This window comes from Molothrus aeneus, unplaced genomic scaffold (assembly GCF_037042795.1).
Source record: "Molothrus aeneus isolate 106 unplaced genomic scaffold, BPBGC_Maene_1.0 scaffold_35, whole genome shotgun sequence".
NCBI lineage: Eukaryota > Metazoa > Chordata > Aves > Passeriformes > Icteridae > Molothrus > Molothrus aeneus.
In genome coordinates, this window is record NW_027099016.1 from 2,726,573 (window position 1) to 2,745,044 (window position 18,472).

Here is an 18,472-nt window from a genome sequence, read left to right on the forward strand (position 1 = left end):
GCAATGGCTGTGTCACAGTCATGGGTATTCCATGGTCATCTCATTGTAACAATCATCTCACGGTCATAATCATGTCATGGTTGTGGTCATCTCACAATTGTCTCATGGCCTTGATCACCACATGGCCATGATGTGTTGTGGTCATTTCATGGTCTTTGGTCACAGTTATCACATGCTTACAGTCATGGTCATCTCACGGCCATGTCATGGTCATCTCATTGTTACCTCATGGTCAACTCATGGCCACAATCACATCATGGTCATCTTACATCTGTGGTTGTGTCATGGTCATGGTTATCTCTTGGTCAGCTCTTGAATCTTGTCATGATCTTGATCATTTCATGGTTGTGGTTGTATTATGGTGACAGTCATGGTAATCTCATAGCCTTGATCGCCACATGGCCATGGTTGCATTGTGGTGCTGGTCATGTCTTGGTCACTATAATCTCATGGTCACGGTGATCTCATGGTCACAGTTGTATCTCACTGTAGTGGTCATCTTATGATCATGGTTGTGTCATGGTCACGGTCATCTCATGGCCATCTCAGGGTGATGGTCATTTCCTGATGACCATCACCGTATTCTCATGGTTATCTCACTATAATGGTCATCTCACAGTCGTGTCATGACCATGATCACACATGGCCATGGTGTGTTCCGATCATCTCATGGTCATCTCTTGGTCACAATCATCTCATGCTCATGGTCATCTCATTGTAATGGTCATCCCATGGTCCTGGTTGTGTCATGGTCATGGTCATGGTCATTGCATTGTCATGGTCATTTTATGATCATCTCACATTCAACTCATTTGCCACAATCTTATCATGGTCATCTCTCAGCTGTGGTTGGGCCATATGGTGGTGATCATCTCACGGTCACAACCATCTCATGGCCTTCACATGGTCATGATCATTTGCTGATCACCATCATCTCATGCTCAGGGTCATCTCACTGTAATGGTCATCTCATGATCATGTCATTGTCACTTCATGGTCACCTCAAGGCCACAGTTGTGCCATGGCCAATCAATGATCATCTCTTGGTCCAAATCATCTCATGGTCAGGGTTGTGGTTGTGTCATGGTCACAGTCATGGTCATCCCATGGTCAGGGTCATCTCAGGGCTGTGTCACTCATGGTCATTCTCATCTCATGGCCATCTCGTGCTCGTGTCATGGCTGTGGTCATGGCCAGAGAACCTCTCTGAGATCCTGAGCCCTGATTTTGGGACACTCAAGGACCACTGGGGACAATGAGGCCTGGCCTGACCCCTCCCCCCATCCCACTGCCCCTCCAGGAGCCCAATGTGGCCAAACCCTCCTGGGGACACCTTGGACATGGGACATGGAGTGGGAAATGAATCCCGGGGGATGGAGCATGGCTGGCAAGTCCCCATCCTGCTCCTTGTGTCCCCATCCTGCTCCTGGTGTCCCCATCCTGCTCCTGGCATCCTCATCCCAGTCCTGGTGTCCCCATCCTGCTCTTGCTTCCCCTATCCCAGTTCCTGGTGTCCTCATCCCTGCTCCCAGTGTCTCCATCTCTGTCCCAGTGACCCCATTCCCATTCCTGGCTCCCAGAGATGAACTGCCAGACACTGGAGGAGGGAACCCGGATTTATTACCCCAAGCAGGATTTATTGCCCAAAGCAGGATAATTTCACACCAAAAGTGAAGCATTGTGAATATTTGTGGTTCTTGCCTTTAAAACATTGGAAAACAGGAAATGGATCTGTTAGCAAGAGCTGTGGGGTGGGTGGGAACAGCAGGATGAGCTCTGCTGGCAGCTCTCAGCTTTCCCGGGAAGAGGGAAGGGGCAGGATCCAGCTCCATGGATTGCTCAGGCGGTGATTACTGCCAGGATGAGAGAGAGTCACGGTGTCACCCTGTTCCTGTCCCCATTCCAGAGGATGGACCTGGCTGGAGCCCATGGAGAGCAGGAGCTGCTCCAGAATCCCACCTGACCCCACCCCAATCCTGCTGCAATCCTGCTCCATACATCCCACCTGTTCCCAGTCCATCCACTCTGTCCCAACCCTGCTCCATCCATCCCACCCCATTCCATCCAATCCATACTGCCCCAGTCATTCTCTGGAACCCGAACCGGATCCTGCTCCATTCCATCTCACCTGATCCTGCTCCAGAACCCAGCTCCAATCCCACTCTACAATCCCACCCGATTCCACTCTGGACCCTGCCCTGATCCAGAATCCCTCCCTGATCCCAGTCCATCCATCCTGCCCTGATCCCTCTCTGGAATCCCACCCTGATCCTGCTCTGTACCTGTGCTCAAGCCATTGGTTCCCACATCTTTTCCTGCAGAAAGAGAAGATCCATGAGATTCCAGCATGGATCACACACTGGGATTAACCCCAGGATCCATCCTGGGATCCGCACAGAGGGGATCCAGAGCTGGATCCGCCATTGGAACTCACCGGCTGCCGGGTTGTATCCATTCCTGTCCCTCCTCCCTGTGGAAACAAAGTGGGATCAGCATCGGTGTCACAGGATTCCCAGAACGGTGCTGGGTGGATCCGTGTCCCTTCCCGACCCCCATCCCGTGTGTTACCAGATTGGAGCTTCCAGACGCCGAATCCGATGAAGATGAGGATGAGGATGGCAGCGATGACAGACACAGCAACCACCATGGAGAGATTCCCGCCAGATGTCGGCTCTGGGAAACGAGGGATAGTGAGAAGGGGAAGGGGAATCCCCAATTAGGAATTCCAAATTCCCAATCCCCACATTCCCAGCCTCACCCCAAGCGAAGATCCCGGGCTCTGGCATTCCGGGATGCTCCACCCTGCACCGGTACTGCTCCCGCTCCTCCGGCAGCGCCTCGATCCTGGCCCAGGTGTGGAAGGTGCCATCGCTGTTGGGAACGATCCCACCCCACTCCGTCTCCTGATCCAAGGTTTCACCCCCCTTCATCCAGCTGACTGCGATTGTGTTGGGGTAGAATCCGTACGCGTGGCAGGACAGGATCAGCGTCCTGTGTTCCTCTCTTCCGGACACGTGGACATCAGGGGGCACTGGAATGGATAATGGTAATGGACATCCATGGAATTCCATGGGAATGGGACTGGGGCGAGATCTGACCATGGAATTCCCACTGGAGTGGGATGGAGGGGAGATCTGACCACGGAATTCCATGGGAATGGGATGGGGGCAAGATCTGCCCATGAAATTCCATGGGAATGGGATGGGAGTGAAATCTGATCATGGAATTTCATAGGAATGGCATGGGGGTGAGATCTACCCATGGAATTCCCACAGGAATTATTGTGTTCCCAAGCCCTCCATTCCCAAATCCCTAATCCCCACAGGAATTCTGCTCCCACCTTTGCGCTCCAGCTCCTTCTGCCCATACCCGACGTATTTCTGGAGCCATTCTGGGCATTCGTGCTTCAGGTAATTCGTCCACCTCTCAGCCACGGTCCCTTCCTCTTCCCAGCGCCTCCTGGTGACCTCAGCAGCGCTGTCGGCCGCCACCCATCTCCCGGATCCCAGGTCAAAGGAGATGAAATCCCGTCCATCGTAGCTGTACCGCTCAGATCCACGAACACTCCCATCGGACAGGAGATCACAGCCACGAACTATCAAATTTGTGTGGAGACCTGGGGGGATTGTACCCACAGAGACCCATGGAATTGTGTCCCAGCCCCACAGACCCCCAGAGTCTGATGGAGACCCACAGAGCCTCATCCCAGCCCCTTGGAGCCCCATGAATCCACATCCCAGCCCCATGGATCCAAATCCCAGCTCCATGGATCCCATCCCAAATCCACAGATCCCATCCCAGCCCCATGGATCTACAACTCAACCCCATGGATCCCAACCTGTCCCCACAGATCCCATTCCAGCCCCACAGCTCCCCCCACTCACCCCTGCTCTGGTTGTATCGTTCCCGCAGTATCTCCAGGTCCCTGGCACTGATGTGCTGGTTCCCCACACTGATCTGGGTCACACTATCCCAATATTCCTGCTCGACTCCATCCTTTATCCACTGTGTCAGCGGCTCTGCCCGGCCCCGCTCGCTGTCGTAGCGCGTGAAGGGGATCCCATCCAGGTACCCAATGGACATGTACCGGGGGATCCCCGGGCTGGGCTCTGACACTGCCACATTCAGGTAACGCAGGGAGTGGAGAACTGGGGGGACACGGAGATTTGGGGGGGCTGAGGGGATCATGGATCAATGAAAGGGGAACTGGGAGAGCTGGGAAGGGGTTTGGGGATCCTGGGGCCAAGGAAAGGGTGTGCAGGGTGGGAGAGGTGGGATGGACAGGAAAGGGCCTGCAGGGGGTCCTGGTGTCCAGGAATGGGGGCTCAGGGGGTTCCAGGGTTATGGAAAAGGGGATACAGGGACTGGGAGAGGTGGGATGGGGGCTCCAGGGGATCCTTGTGCCCAGGAAAGGGGTCACAAGGTGGGAGGACCTGGGAATAGAAATCTTGAGGGTCCTTGATGGAGAAGAAAGGGGAGGCTGGGGGCTGAGAAAAGAAGGAATGGGGGTCCAGGGGGTCTCAGGGACAAGGAAAAGAGGAGTCTGGGGACGGGGGAAGGCAGGACAGAGGGAAAAGGGGGTGCAGGGGTGGATTGGTGCTGGATAAGGGGGTGCAGGGGGATCCCAGTACCCAGGACTGGAAATTCAGGGCAGTCTTAGAGCCCAGAATCCCCACTGGAACCTCCACAACCACCCAGGGACCCTCCTGGACCCGCTGGGGATGTCCAGGGATCAGGAAGCAGAACCAGGAGAGCCGGGAAGGGTCCAAGGTTCCAGGAAGGGACTGGGAGAGGCGGGATGGGGGATCCAGGGGGTCCCTGTGCCCACCAAAGGGGATCCAGGGGTCCCCGGTGTTGAGGGCAGTGGGGTCTGGGAGCTGGGAAAGGCAGGAATGGGGCTCCAGGGGGTCCCTGGGTCACGGAAAGGGGGCTCTGGGGCTGGGAGAGGCGGGCGGATCCCGGGGACGCAGCTTGGGAGAAGGGAAAGCGAGACAGGGAAAAGGGGAATTCCAGGGAATTCTTCTGGATCCCACTGGATCCTCGCTGAGACCCCCTGGGACCCCCGGGGGACCCTCGGGGAACCCCTGGAACCCCTTCCAGGAAGCGCCGGGAATGAAGAATGGGGGGACGCATAAATGTGGGAGATCTGGGGGTGCAAAAGCCGAGGAAAAGGGCGGGGCTGGGGTCTGGGAAGAGCGGGATCGCCGGGAATGGGGGTGCACGGAGTCCCAGAGCACTGCCGGGGGTGCGGGGGGATCCTAGTGCCGAATTAGGGAGGGCAGGGGCGTCCCGGTGCACAAAAATGGGGGTTCCGGGGCCGCCGGTCACCAGAAATGGGGGTTCAGGGGGTCCTGGTGCCAGATGAGGGTGAACAAGGGGGTCCCGGTGCGGCCAAAGGGGGCACAGGGGGGTCCCGGTGCCCGGAAATGGAGATTCAGGGGTGTCCCAGTGCCCAGGAATGGGGCTTCAGGGGATTCTCTACCCGGAATTCGGGGTTCAAGTGGGTCCCCAGTGCCACGAAATGGCGCTCAAGGGGTCCCCGTGCTCAGGAATGGGGGCTCAGTGCATTCTCATGCCCGGGAATGGCGGTTCAGGGAGGTTTCCCTGCCCAGGAATGGGCTTCTGGGGGGTCCCGGTGCCAGATGAGGGGGTACAGGGGGGTCCCGGTGCTGGGGAAGGGGATGGAGGGGGGTCACAGGACCCAAAATGGGGCTATGAGGGGGTTCCCGTGCCCGGTAATAGAAGTTCAGGGGGGTCCTGGTGCCCGGAAATGGAAGTTCAGGCGGGTCCCGGTTTCGGGGTTCCCACTCACCTTTGGTCGCGCCCCCCGGGTTCCCCAGGAGCCCCAAGAGCAGCCCCAGAGCCAGCGCTGCAGCCATGGCGCTGCTCCGCTGCGGCCCCGCCCACAGCCCTGGCCCCGCCCTCAGAGCCACCTCCGGCCCCGCCATTGGCGCTGCTATTTCCTGCCCGCCAATGGCAGCACAATCTCTCAGTGACGTCACCGGTCGCCGGGCAGATCCCGGTCTCTCAGGTTGGAACGCGGAAGCGAAAGGGACCGAGGAGGGCGGGGAGAAGGAGGAGACGGGAGAATTCCAGAGAATCCCTCTGGATCCCCTCTGGATCCCCTCTGCGACCGCCCTGGAGCCCTCCGAGAACCACCTGGGACCCCCTGGGACCCCTTTAAGAAAGCGCCGGGAGTGGAGAAAGGGGGGGACCCGGAAATTTGGGAGATCTGGGGTGCAAAGGTGAAGGAAAAGGGCGGGTCTGCGGTCTGGGAAGGGCGGGAGGGCCGGGGAGGGGTGCAGGGGGTCCCAGAACACGTGAAGGGGGTCCAGGAGGGGTCCCAGTCCCGGATCAGGGGTGCAGGGGGGTCCCCATGCCCAGGAACGGAGGTTCAGGGGGTCCCAGGTCAAGGAAAGGGGGCTGAGGGCAATGGGAGTTCCAGGGGGTCCCTGTGCCCACCAAAGGGGGTCCAGGGACCCCGGTGTTGAGGGCAGTGGGGTCTGGGAGCTGGGAAAGGCAGGAATGGGGCTCCAGGAGGTCCCTGGGTCACGGAAAGGGGGCTCTGGGGCTGGGAGAGGCGGGCGGATCCCGGGGACGCAGCTTGGGAGACGCGAAAGCGAGACGGGGAAAAGGGGAATTCCAGGGAATTCATCTGGATCCCACTGGATCCTCGCTGAGACCCCCTGGGACCCCCGGGGGACCCTCGGGGAACCCCTGGAACCCCTTCCAGGAAGCGCCGGGAATGGAGAACTGGGGGGACACAGAAATTTGGGAGATCTGGGGGTGCAAAAGCCGAGGAAAAGGGCGGGGCTGGGGTCTGGGATGGGCGGGATGGCCGGGAATGGGGGTGCAGGGGGTCCCAGAGCACTGACGGGGATGCAGGGAATCCCAGTGCCGGATTAGGGGGAGCAGGGGGGTCCCGGTGCCCGAAAATTGGGGTTCAGAGGGTTTCCGTGCCGAGAAATGCGGGTTCAGGGGGAGTTTCCTTCCCGGAATTCCGGGTTCAAGGGGTTCCGGTGCCCCAAAATGGGGGTTCCGGGGGCCCGTGACCAGAAATGGGGGTTCAGGGGGTCCTGGTGCCAGATGAGGGCGAACAAGGGGGTCCCGGTGCTGCCAAAGGGGGCACAGGGGGGTCTGGGTGGCCAGAAATGGGCGCTCAAGGGGATCCGCGTGCTCAGGAACGGGCGTTCAGGGGGGTTTTCCTGCTCAGAAATGGGGGTACAGGGGGGTCTCGGTGCAAGATAAAGGCGTACAGGGGGGTCCCGGTGGTGGAGAAGGTGATTGAGGGGGGTCACAGGACCCAAATGGGGGTTCACGGGGGTTCCCTGCCCGGGAATGGAGGTTTAGAATGTTCCCGGTGCCCGGAAATGGAAGTTCAGAGAGTTACCGGCGCCCGGGAATTGCGGTTTAGGGGGGTCCCGGTTTCGGGGGGTCCCGCTCACCTTTGGTCGCACACCCTGGGTTCCCCAGGAGCCCCAGGAGCCCCCAGAGCACCCCCAGCCCCAGCGCTGGAGCCATGGCAGCCGACCCCGATCGCGGCTGTGGCGCAGCTGGAGAGACGCGAAAGCGAAAGTGCCCGAGGGAGCGCGGGGGAGGGGAAAAGGGGGAGGGGGAAAGGGCGAATTCCAGGGAATTCACCTGGATCCCCTCCTGGCACCCCTCTGGATCCCTCGGGGATCCGTCTGGGACCCTCCAGGGCCGCGCCCTGCGGGACCCCCGGGCCGGGCTGTGCTGAACTCCCGGCCCTGCGCTCAAACTCTGCCCGGAGCCCGCTGGGCTCGGCCCAAAGCCGGGCAAGCATCGGGAGCAGCGGAGCCAATTTTTCCTGCGGGTGCGGGTCCCACCCCCGGCGGAGCAGGGCTGGGCGCTGGGAGCCGATCCCTGATTCCCAATCTCCTTCTCTCTCTCCCTCTGCTGTTCTCTCCCTTTCTTCTGGGGGATCATAAATCCCAGAGCGGCCGCAGAGCCCCGTGCCCAGGCCGGGTTTCCCAGCAAAGGGAGGCTGGGGCTGAGGTGCCCCGGGCTGGCCGGGAATGGGGGCCCGGGGGTCCCCGGGGTCCCGGAAACGGGGGATCCAGGGGCTGGGAGAGGAGGATACCCGGGAAAGGGGGCGCAGGGGGTGTTGGTGCAGGATAAGGGGGTGCAGGGGGGTGTTGGTGCAGGATAAGGGGTGCAGGGGGGTCCCAGTACCCAGGACTGGAAATTCAGGGCAGTCTTAGAGCCCAGAATCCCTCCTGGAACCTCCACAACCACCCACGGACCCTCCTGGACCCGCTGGGGATGTCCAGGGATCAGGAAGCAGAACCAGGAGAGCCGGGAAGGGTCCAAGGTTCCAGGAAGGGACTGGGAGAGGCGGGCTGGGGGATCCAGGGGTTCCCTGTGCCCACCAAAGGGGATCCAGGGGTCCCCGGTGTTGAGGGCAGTGGGGTCTGGGAGCTGGGAGAGGCAGGAATGGGGCTCCAGGGGGTCCCTGGGTCACGGAAAGGGGAGTCTGGGGCTGGGAGAGGCAGGCGGATCCCGGGGACGCAGCTTGGGAGAAGGGAAAGCGAGACGGGGAAAAGGGGAATTCCAGGGAATTCATCTGGATCCCACTGGATCCTCGCTGAGACCCCCCGGGACCCCAGGGAACCTCCGGGACCCCCTGGAACCCCTTCCAGGAAGCGCCGGGAATGGAGAACTGGGGGGACGCAGAAATTTGGGAGATCTGGGGGTGCAAAAGCCGAGGAAAAGGGCGGGGGTGGGGTCTGGGAAGAGCGGGATCGCCGGGAATGGGGGTGCAGGGAGTCCCAGAGCAGTGACGGCGGTACGGGGGGATCCCAGTCCCGAATTAGGGAGGGCAGGGGCGTCCCGGTGCACAAAAATGGGGGTTCCGGGGCCGCCGGTCACCAGAAATGGGGGTTCAGGGGGTCCTGGTGCCAGATGAGGGTGAACAAGGGGGTCCCGGTGCTGCCAAAGGGGGCACAGGGGGGTCCCGGTGCCCGGAAATGGAGATTCAGGGGTGTCCCAGTGCCCAGGAATGGGGCTTCAGGGGATTCTCTACCCGGAATTCGGGGTTCAAGAGGGTCCCCAGTGTCCAGAAATGGGCGCTCAAGGGGTCCCCGTGCTCAGGAATGGGGGCTCAGTGGATTCTCATGCCCGGGAATGGCGGTTCAGGGGGGTTTCCCTGCCCAGGAATGGGGGTACAGGGGGGTCCCGGTACCAGATGAGGGGGTACAGGGGGGTCCCGGTGCTGGGGAAGGGGATGGAGGGGGGTCACAGGACCCAAAATGGGGCTATGGGGGGTTCCCGTGCCCGGGAATAGAAGTTCAGGGGGGTCCCGGTGCCCGGAAATGGAAGTTCAGGCGGTTCCCGGTTTCGGGGTTCCCACTCACCTTTGGTCGCGCCCCCCGGGTCTCCCAGGAGCCCCAAGAGCAGCCCCAGAGCCAGCGCTGGAGCCATGGCGCTGCTCCGCTGCGGCCCCGCCCACAGCCCTGGCCCCGCCCCAACACTGCCCCCGCCCCCAGAGCCGCCTCTGACCCCGCCATTGGCGCTGCTATTTCCTGCCCGCCAATGGCAGCCCGAGCTGTCAGTGACGTCACCGGTCGCCGGGCAGATCCCGGTCTCTCAGGTTGGGACGCGGAAGCGAAAGGGACCGAGGAGGGCGGGGAGGGGGAGGGGACGGGGGAATTCCAGAGAATCCCTCAGGATCCCTCTGGATCCCCGCTGCGACCGCCCTGGAGCTCTCCGAGAAGCACCTGGGACCCCCTGGGACCCCCTTTAAGAAAGTGCCGGGAGTGGAGAACTGAGGGGATCGGGAAATTTGGGAGATCTGGGGTGCAAAGGTGAAGGAAAAGGGCGGATCTGCGGTCTGGGAAGGGCGGGAGGGCCGGGGAGGGGTGCAGGGGGTCCCAGAACACGTGAGGGGGGGTCCAGGAGGGGGTTCCAGTCCCGGATCAGGGGTGCAGGGGGGTCTCCATGCCCAGGAATGGAGATTCAGGAGGTCCCAGGTCAAGGAAAGGGGGCTGAGGGCAATGGGGGGTGCAGGGGGTCCCTGTGCCCAGGAAAGGGGGTGCACGGGACCCCGGTGTTGAGGAAGGTGGTGGGTGGGGGCTGGGGAAGGCAGGAGTGGGGGTCCAAGGGGTGCCGGGGTCAAGGAAAAGCGGGGGCTGGGGTGTCTGAGAGGGGGAGGGCCAGGAAAAGGGGGTGCGGGGGGGGGCATTGGGTTCGGGCTGGATGAGGGGGTGCAGAGGGATCCCCGTGCTGGATAAGGGTGTGCAGGGTGGTCCCTGTGCCTGAGAATGGAGGGTTTAGGGGGGTTTCGGTCCCGGATATTGGGGTGCACGGGGGTCCTGGTGCAGCGGAATGGGGGTTCAGGGAGTCCCGGTGCTGCATAAGGGGATACAGTGGGGTCCTGGTGCCCAGGAAATGGGGTTCAGGGAGAGTCCCTTCAGGGAATCGGGGATCAGGGGGTCCTGGTGCCAGATGATGGCCTGGCTGGGATCTGGTGATGAGGAAGGGTTTGCAGGCGTCCCTCTTCACAGGAATGGGGGGCTCGGGGGGGTCCTGGAGCAGGGAATGGGGGTTCACGGGGTCCCAGTGCCGGATAATGGGATGCAGTGGGGTCCTGGTGCCCAGAAATGGGGTTCAGGGGGTCTCTGTGCCCCGGAATGCCGGTTCAGGGAATTCCAGGCTCCAGATAAGGGATGCAGGGATTATCGGGGCTGGGGAAGGGGGTACAGGGAGGCTCTCAGTGCCCCGAAATTAGCGTTCAAGGCGGTATCTGTGCCCAGGAAGGGGGGCTCGCCCGGAAATGGAAGTTCGGGGGTCCCCGTGCCCAGGAATTGCGGTTCAGGGGGTCCCGGTGCCGGGGCAGTCCCCGGTCCCCGGGCGGGTCCCGGTGCCGCAGCTGGGGAGACGCGAAAGTGACCGGGGCAGCGCGGGGAGGGAGAGGGGACAGAGCAAACCCTGGGAATTCCCCTGAACCCCCCCGGGACCTGCCAGGCCATGCCCGCAGGACGCACAGGGGGTGGAGAACTGGGGGCACGCAGAGATTGGGCGGTCTGGGGGCGTCCAAGGGCTGGGAAGCAGAACCGGGAGAGCCGGGAAGGGTCCAAGGTTCCAGGAAGGGACTGGGAGAGGCGGGATGGGGGATCCAGGGGGTCCCTGTGCCCACCAAAGGGGATCCAGGGGTCCCCGGTGTTGAGGGCAGTGGGGTCTGGGAGCAGGGAAAGGCAGAAAAGGGGGTTCAGGGGGTCCCTGGGTCACGGAAAGGGGGCTCTGGGGCTGGGAGAGGCGGGCGGATCCCGGGGACGCAGCTTGGGAGACGGAAAAGTGAGACGGGGAAAAGGGGAATTCCAGGGAATTCATCTGGATCCCACTGGATCCTCGCTGGGACCCCTGGGGGACCCTCGGGGAACCCCTGGAACCCCTTCCAGGAAGCGCCGGGAATGGAGAACGGGGAGGACGCAGAAATTTGGGAGATCTGGGGGTGCAAAAGCCGAGGAAAGGGGCGGGTCTGGGATCTGGGAAGGGCGGGATGGCCGGGAATGGGGGTGCAGGAGGTCCCAGAGCAGTGACGGGGGTGCGGGGGGTCCCAGTCCCGAATTAGGGGGAGCAGGGGGATCCCGGTGCCCAAAAATTGGGGTTCAGAGGGTTTTCGTGCCGAGGAATGCGGGTTCAGGGGGAGTTTCCTTCCCGGAATTCCGGGTTCAAGGGGTTCCCGGTGCCCCAAATTGGGGGTTCCGGGGGCGCCCGTGACCAGAAATGGGGGTTCAGGGGGTCCTGGTGCCAGATGAGGGCGAACAAGGGGGTCCCGGTGCTGCCAAAGGGGGCACAGGGGGGTCTGGGTGGCCAGAAATGGGCGCTCAAGGGGGTCCGCGTGCTCAGGAACGGGGGTTCAGGGGGGTTTTCCTGCCCAGAAATGGGGTACAGGGGGGTCCCGGTTCCAGATAAAGGCGTACAGGGGGGTCCCGGTGGTGGAGAAGGTGATTGAGGGGGGTCACAGGACCCAAAATGGGGGTTCAGCGGGGTTCCCTGCCCGGGAATGGAGGTTTAGAGGGTGCTCGGTGCCCGGAAATGGAAGTTCAGAGAGTTACCGGTGCCCGGGAATTGCGGTTTAGGGGGGTCCCGGTTTCGGGGGGTCCCGCTCACCTTTGGTCGCACACCCTGGGTTCCCCAAGAGCCCCAGGAGCCCCCAGAGCACCCCCAGCCCCAGCGCTGGAGCCATCGCAGCCGACCCCGATCGCGGCTGTGGCGCAGCTGGAGAGACGCGAAAGCGAAAGTGCCCGAGGGAGCGCGGGGGAGGGGAAAAGGGGGAGGGGGAAAGGGCGAATTCCAGGGAATTCACCTGGATCCCCTCCTGGCACCCCTCTGGATCCCTCGGGGATCCGTCTGGGACCCTCCAGGGCCGCGCCCTGCGGGACCCCCGGGCCGGGCTGTGCTGAACTCCCGGCCCTGCGCTCAAACTCTGCCCGGAGCCCGCTGGGCTCGGCCCAAAGCCGGGCAAGCATCGGGAGCAGCGGAGCCAATTTTTCCTGCGGGTGCGGGTCCCACCCCCGGCGGAGCAGGGCTGGGCGCTGGGAGCCGATCCCTGATTCCCAATCTCCTTCTCTCCCTCCCTCTGCTGTTCTCTCCCTTTCTTCTGGGGGATCATAAATCCCAGAGCGGCCGCAGAGCCCCGTGCCCAGGCCGGGCTTCCCAGCAAAGGGAGGCTGGGGCTGAGGTGCCCGGGCTGGCCGGGAATGGGGGCCCGGGGGTCCCCGGGGTCCCGGAAACGGGGGATCCAGGGGCTGGGAGAGGAGGATACCCGGGAAAGGGGGTGCAGGGGGTGTTGGTGCAGGATAAGGGGGTGCAGGGGGGTCCCAATGCCTGGGAATGGGGTGGGGGGGGGGAAGAATCTGGGAAACGGCAGCAGCTGCTGGGGAAGGACTGGGACAGACTGGGACAGACTGGGAAAAGAACCCACTGGAAGCAGAACTGGGGCACCAGGGATCATACTGGGATATACTGGGACTGATGGGGTCACACTTGGAGTAACTGGCATAGTACTGGGAGTAACTGGGATCATACTGGAGGTGACTGGACTTATACTGGGAGCAACTGGGACCACAGCAGGGGCAAATGGCATCGGGTAAGGTGTGACCGGGCTCATACTGGAAGTGACCTGGGGCCCCACTGGGCTCTTACTGAGAGGGACTGAGAGTGAAAGGAACCATACAGGGCATGACTGGGACCACTGGGACCGTGTTGGGGGCAACTGCGATTCTACCGGGAGTGATTCTGAACATACTGGGAGTGACCGGGATCATCCAGGGGGTGACCGGGACCCACCGGTGAGGCGGCGGCGGAGCTGGGAGGCGGCCGCAGCGCAGGTGGGAGCCGCGCTGGGTTGTGTGGGGGCTCGGGGCTCGCTGCGGGCCTCGGGGGCGGCAGGGGGCTCAGGCGGGTTCGTTGTGCCGTGTCCGGCGCGTGTTGCCGCTGGCGTGAGGGCGCTGCGGGAGCGGCTGCCCGCGGTCTCCTTGCGGCCGCTGCCTCGGCAGGAGCCGCTGCCGGAGCAGCGCTGGCTCGGCCCGGTTCCTGTGGCTGGGACAGAGGCGGCTGCCCCGTGCCCGGGGCTGTGCGGGGAAATTGACGTGGCCGGAGGTTTCTGTGCCCAGAGGAGACAGAGGAGTCCTGTACAAGTGACTTTATTGCTGAGCAGAGGGAGAGGCCGTGGGACATTTGCCCTGCGCTCTCTGCCATTGTTGTAGTTCGCAGCCTCCTTTTTATCCTCATTTTCCCGGCCTCATCTCCCTCTCCCTTTGCCCACTGGCTGAGGTACTTGGAAGGCTCAGACCTCCCGATCCCCCAACTGCATGTCCTCGTTAATGTGCACCCCCACTTTTGTAGAACAGCCGATATTCACGGCTCTGTTAAGTCTTTGTTCTGCTGGAAGTTCAGGAATCTAAGGGGACTTTGAGCAGCAGTCTGTGTCAATTAGTAACATTTTCTGAAACTGATGGGTTCTCCCATTACTTCCTTATCTAGGAATCCCTGACCCTATCTCCAAGCAGATGGACTCATTGACTCTGTTTTTTCTTCCTGGGTCCTCTTTGGTTTTGGGATTGTTCTCAGTGCCCTCATTCCCTGTCCTTCTGTAGCCGTTTCTGGATCAGGAGGCCTGGCTGCCACCTGCATCCCCTCGCTCAGCTGCTGAATGAGCTGCACTCTCAAGGTGTGGAGCAGGGGAAAAAGGTGAGAATTGCTGTAGCACATCAGAGCAGAAACAGCATTCGTTTAACCCATGGTCTGCCAGGGAACCACAAAACCGTGTCCCATTCCCTCCTTTCCACGTTTGCATTGGTGCATGAGCTGCTTTCTTGTTTCCTTTGTTATCTGTTTCACCACTTTTCCTTTGTCATCTTTTTGCAAACAGCAGTTTGAGTTATTGAATTTTCCAGAAACTCCTCTTTTTTCTGCTAACAGATAATCCGATCCCATCCCATGGTTAAGTGTTGTGTTCCTCATTTAAGGGATTGCTCAGCAGGAAGGTCAGGAGCTGGAGCTGTCTGGTTGGTTATTCCCAGGGCAGCTTGTAATCTAATGATGCCATTGAAATGGGAAATGGGTTCTGTGGCTCCTGACATGAATTGGTTTGGGTTCCCAGGGGCTGGTCCATGGTGTTGTAGGATTTGTTCTGGTGGCCATTCATCTTTTCCCCATTTTTGGGCGCTCCCTTCAGCCAAGACTGCATCAATTGATGCTTTTCTCTAATTTAATCATCAAATACTTGGATTCCAAACTGATTTCCCTGAACTTGTGATAGCCAGAACATCTCAGTGCTCTAATACACCCTATATAACGCAGACAGTGACAGCACATGTTGGAGTGGGCAGAGGGATGATTCCCCCCCATTTATTTATAGTGAAGTTTTCCCAACATTCTCCATTTGCTGTTTCCCTTTGCAGCTTCGTCCGTTTCTGTTGCAGGGTCAGATATCCTCACCCGGGCTCTGCCTTGAGCTGTGCAAATTCCATCAGTGCAAGCAGGCAGAGCTTGGGGTGAGGGGCAGAGGGAATCAGCCCAACTCCTGCCCCAGGCAAGAGACCCAGGTACATTGTCCAGGCTTTGCCCAGCAGTGTTCATTTGCATTTCTAAAGCTCCTCTGCAGGCTGCCTGGAATGAAGCTTCTCTTCCAGGGCTTGACTCACATATGCCTCCCCCCCCCCCCCCCCCCCCCGCCCACAAAAGCCAGGGTTTGGGGTATTTTTAATTTTTAGTGGTTTTTTTGAAGAGTGTTCTATTAACTGTTAATCAGTTAAAGGGTCACCTTTAAAGGTCTTCTAGTTTTGCAAAATGCACCCTGAAGGTCAACACCAGAAAACCCAGACCAAAATTTTGCAATTCCAACAACCACACAAACACATGAGAAAAAGAATCCAAAGCAATAAAGATTTTTTCTACTTCTTCTGCAGAGAATAAAAAATGATTCTCACACCCCTGGCCCAAACCTAACTGACAATATCAAAGTAGCATTAATTAGAAACAACATTCTCATGGTGTAATCTTATTCCAGCCAGCCCAGTGTGTGAGTGTAACTGAGCCCCAGAGTGGAATTGTGCCGTGTTGTTCCCCAGCAGCTGTGGCAGTGCAGGCCCAGACAGACATTTGACACAGAGGTACAACAGAACTGGCCTCTGTATCACCTTTTATAAAATTAATTTGTGTTCCCAGTTTAGGAATCAAATCCCTTGCCAGTAAATCATGATAACAATTAGGAGCAAATAAAAATTCATGCATTTCAAATCCATCTCCCAGATCTGCTAACAGTGGTTGAATAAAATCACTCCTCTTTTCCACTTATCCCCTCACTTATCAAACATATTTCTAGCATTTTTTCCCCCTTGGGTCTAACATTCAGAGTGGATTGAGAGGCCCCTGTGTCCATCAGGAGAGGCCTCCTCTCAATGCAGACCGAGCTGAATGTTCTCAAGGGCTCCAGTGTGGAGGGTCCCTGGTGTGATGGGAGCTGTGACAGCCCTGCCAATCCATGTCCATCAAGGGGTGGACTTGCTGGTCCTGCGGGTGCTGCTGTCTGTGCTTGCAGTGTCCTTGTGCCCTGCAGCTGGAGCCCTGATTCCTTGCCAGGGGCTGTTTGGGTGGGCTGTCCCCTGCCGAGGAGGGCAATGCCTCTGCCGGGTGCTTGTGGCCGAGCCCATGCCCTGGGTGCTGGGGCCCCCTTGGGCCCTGGGGTTGATCCCTCAGGGGCTGTAGGAGCTCTGCCCTGGCCTTTGCCTTCAGCTTGGCCTTTTGCTGCTCCCTTCTTGTATTCACCTGCTGGGCCTTTGTGCCCAAGTGCTGCAGGGCCTTCTTCTGCCCCTCCTGCAGCCCCCCTCAGTGCCTGTGGGTGCTCATCCTCTGAGAGCTGCTGAGCTTTCTGCAAAATCATTTGTATCTCCAGTAACCCTAACAAAATCCTTAAAAGACAATCTCCATGCTAAAATGTATAATCCACATTTCCCAGGTGTTCCTTGCTCCTCGTCCCTGTGCTCAGGGTGCCCTCCCCAGCCCGTATCCCAGAGCCGCTCCCTGTCCTGCCGCAGTGTCCAAAGGCGCCCCCCCGGCGGGCAGGGCCGGCAGCTCCACGGGGCCGGGCAGCGGCCGGGGCGTCCCGCAGCCTCCTGGGGGCCGGGGGCCACTGCCGGCCCTGCCCGGGGCTGGTGGGGTCAGGCAGCGCCCGGCGCTGAGCCCCGGCTGCCCCACAGCCCCGGCCCGGCCCCGCAGCTCCCCCCAGGCCCCCAGCCCGTGCTCCCGGTCCCGCACCTCTGCGCCCGGTGCTGCCGCTGCCCCCCATAGAGAAACCCCCTGAAACCCTGACCTCCTTGTTTTCCTCTCCGGGAAACCGGGGATACAAACGATCAGCTGGCAAATGTTGAGGATAAGACTCTGCTGAAAAACATCCAAATTCTGAGTATTTTTCTCTTCCTCCCCTTTTCTTTTTCTCACCACATAGATTCCTCCTGCTGCTTCCTGCCTTAACCATATTGCTGCACACTCCCCTTCACCCAGTCTCTTCCCAACACACCAATGCCATCCATCCCCTGTTGTCCAAATCCCTTCTCCACTTCTCTTATTGCCCCCCTGGGTGTCCAAGTTCTTAATCACCTCTGGGGGAATGTGCAAACTCCGTCAACCTTCTCCCAAGGGAGCCTTCAGAGATATTTTGGGATCATCATCCCTTTGGCACAGGACCCCTTCCTGGCTTTCCCTTTTCTAGCCTCCATGTGTGCCCTGCCATGCTCACTCCCCAAAGATCCCAGTGCACTCACTGATGAGATTTTCAGTGCTCTCTCCCTGCTGACTCTTCACAGCCCCCCTGATGTGTCACTCGTCTGTCTCCTGGTCACTCTCAGGTACCCAATCAGTCCCCGGTGCTGCCGCCCCCAAGGGGGCCGATCACCCAAACTGGGTGAGGCACCTTCAGCTGCACTCACTGCCTGCTGCCCCAGACGGTGGATAGAATTCCGGACGAGTCCCAAGGTGTGTGGAAAAATTGACGTCACCAGAGGATTCTGTCCACAAAGCAGACAGAGGAGTCCTGTAAAAGTAATTTCATTCCTAGAAAAATGGGAATGGCCATGAGACATTTCCCACGGGGTCTGTCCAGTTCTTGGAGGACACAGCTGCCTTTTCATCCTAATTTTCCTGGCCACATCTCCCTTTCCCTTTCTACATTGGCTGTAGTGCTTGAGAAGTACAGACTTCCCAATCCACCTACCACGTACCCCCTTAATATGCTCCCCACTTTTACATAGGGAACGATATTAATTTCTCTGTGAAGTCTTTGTTCTTCTTCTCGAAGTTCATGAATTTGGCAGGACCTTGTCTGAGCAGCAGTCTGTGTCATCAGTTAATAACATTTTCTTAAACTGATGGCTTCTCCCGTTTCTTGTGTCCAAGTCCCTGGCCCTATCTTTAATCAGATTCACAGCATCTGATTGTAAAGACACTTTCCTCTTCTTCCTTTTATGGGGATCCCGCGTTTGTGGGACATCCCCCCTGGAGCTGTGTGTCCCCCCCTTGCTGCAGCCCCAGCCCTCAGGCAGCGCTCAGCCAATCAGAGCACGCGGCTCTGATGACTCATCAGTTGCCAGGCAGACCCGCAGCTCTCAGCGTTCCTCACCTGCGCCCAGCGCCCCCCTCGGCCCCAGCGCCCCCCTCGAGCGGAATTTGGGGAGGTGGGAGTGGGGCAGCGCCAAGGCCGGGCCCCCCCGCGCTGTCCTGGCGGGAGCGGCTGCAGTGGGGACCGAGTGCGGGCGGGAGCGGCCGAGAGCCCAGCGCTGCCCCAGCCCGACCCGCCCCAGCTCCATCCCTGCCCCTGCCGTGGGATGCTGTGGGTTTGGGGGCAAGAGGGAGCCGGCAGCGGGTGCTGGGCCTGGGGCAGGAGGAGAAGCGAAGGAGAAGCAGGGTTGAGGAACAAAAGGGTCAAACGATGCACGTGGGAGGAGAAGGT

At 59.9% G+C, this 18,472-nt stretch overlaps 2 protein-coding genes and 1 pseudogene across 4 annotated transcripts in view; 1 reads left to right on the forward strand and 2 right to left on the reverse strand.

Annotated features, from left to right (window-relative positions):
- The window catches only part of LOC136570651 (class I histocompatibility antigen, F10 alpha chain-like), a 47,999-nt gene extending 38,577 nt beyond the window's left edge, over nt 1-9,422 (reverse strand). The window contains exon 1 of one of the 2 annotated variants that reach the window (XM_066571109.1): nt 9,375-9,422. Coding sequence is in view for 1 of the 2 variants with exons in the window: in XM_066571107.1 (XP_066427204.1) it covers nt 5,813-5,879 (67 nt within the window). In the remaining variant the exon portion in view is untranslated. Of the gene's footprint in view, nt 1-5,812; nt 5,900-9,374 lie in introns of those variants that run through there. The other variant, XM_066571107.1, reaches the window with a different exon arrangement.
- The window catches only part of LOC136570615 (zinc finger protein 850-like), a 194,458-nt pseudogene that overhangs the window by 26,876 nt on the left and 149,110 nt on the right, over nt 1-18,472 (forward strand).
- On the reverse strand, nt 1,599-7,550 carry LOC136570649 (class I histocompatibility antigen, F10 alpha chain-like). Of its 2 annotated transcripts, XM_066571100.1 has the most exons (8): nt 7,446-7,550; nt 3,885-4,148; nt 3,341-3,616; nt 2,759-3,031; nt 2,569-2,673; nt 2,435-2,470; nt 2,283-2,315; nt 1,599-1,853 (listed from the first exon to the last, which is right to left on the reverse strand). In XM_066571100.1, the coding sequence occupies exons 1-8, from the start codon at nt 7,519-7,521 to the stop codon at nt 1,840-1,842; spliced, it is 1,077 nt and encodes a 358-aa protein (XP_066427197.1). In that variant the 5' UTR covers nt 7,522-7,550; the 3' UTR covers nt 1,599-1,839. The 2 variants fall into 2 exon arrangements, with proteins under 2 accessions (XP_066427197.1, XP_066427196.1); XM_066571099.1 differs by lacking the exons at nt 1,599-1,853; nt 2,283-2,315 and having other exon boundaries at nt 2,366-2,673.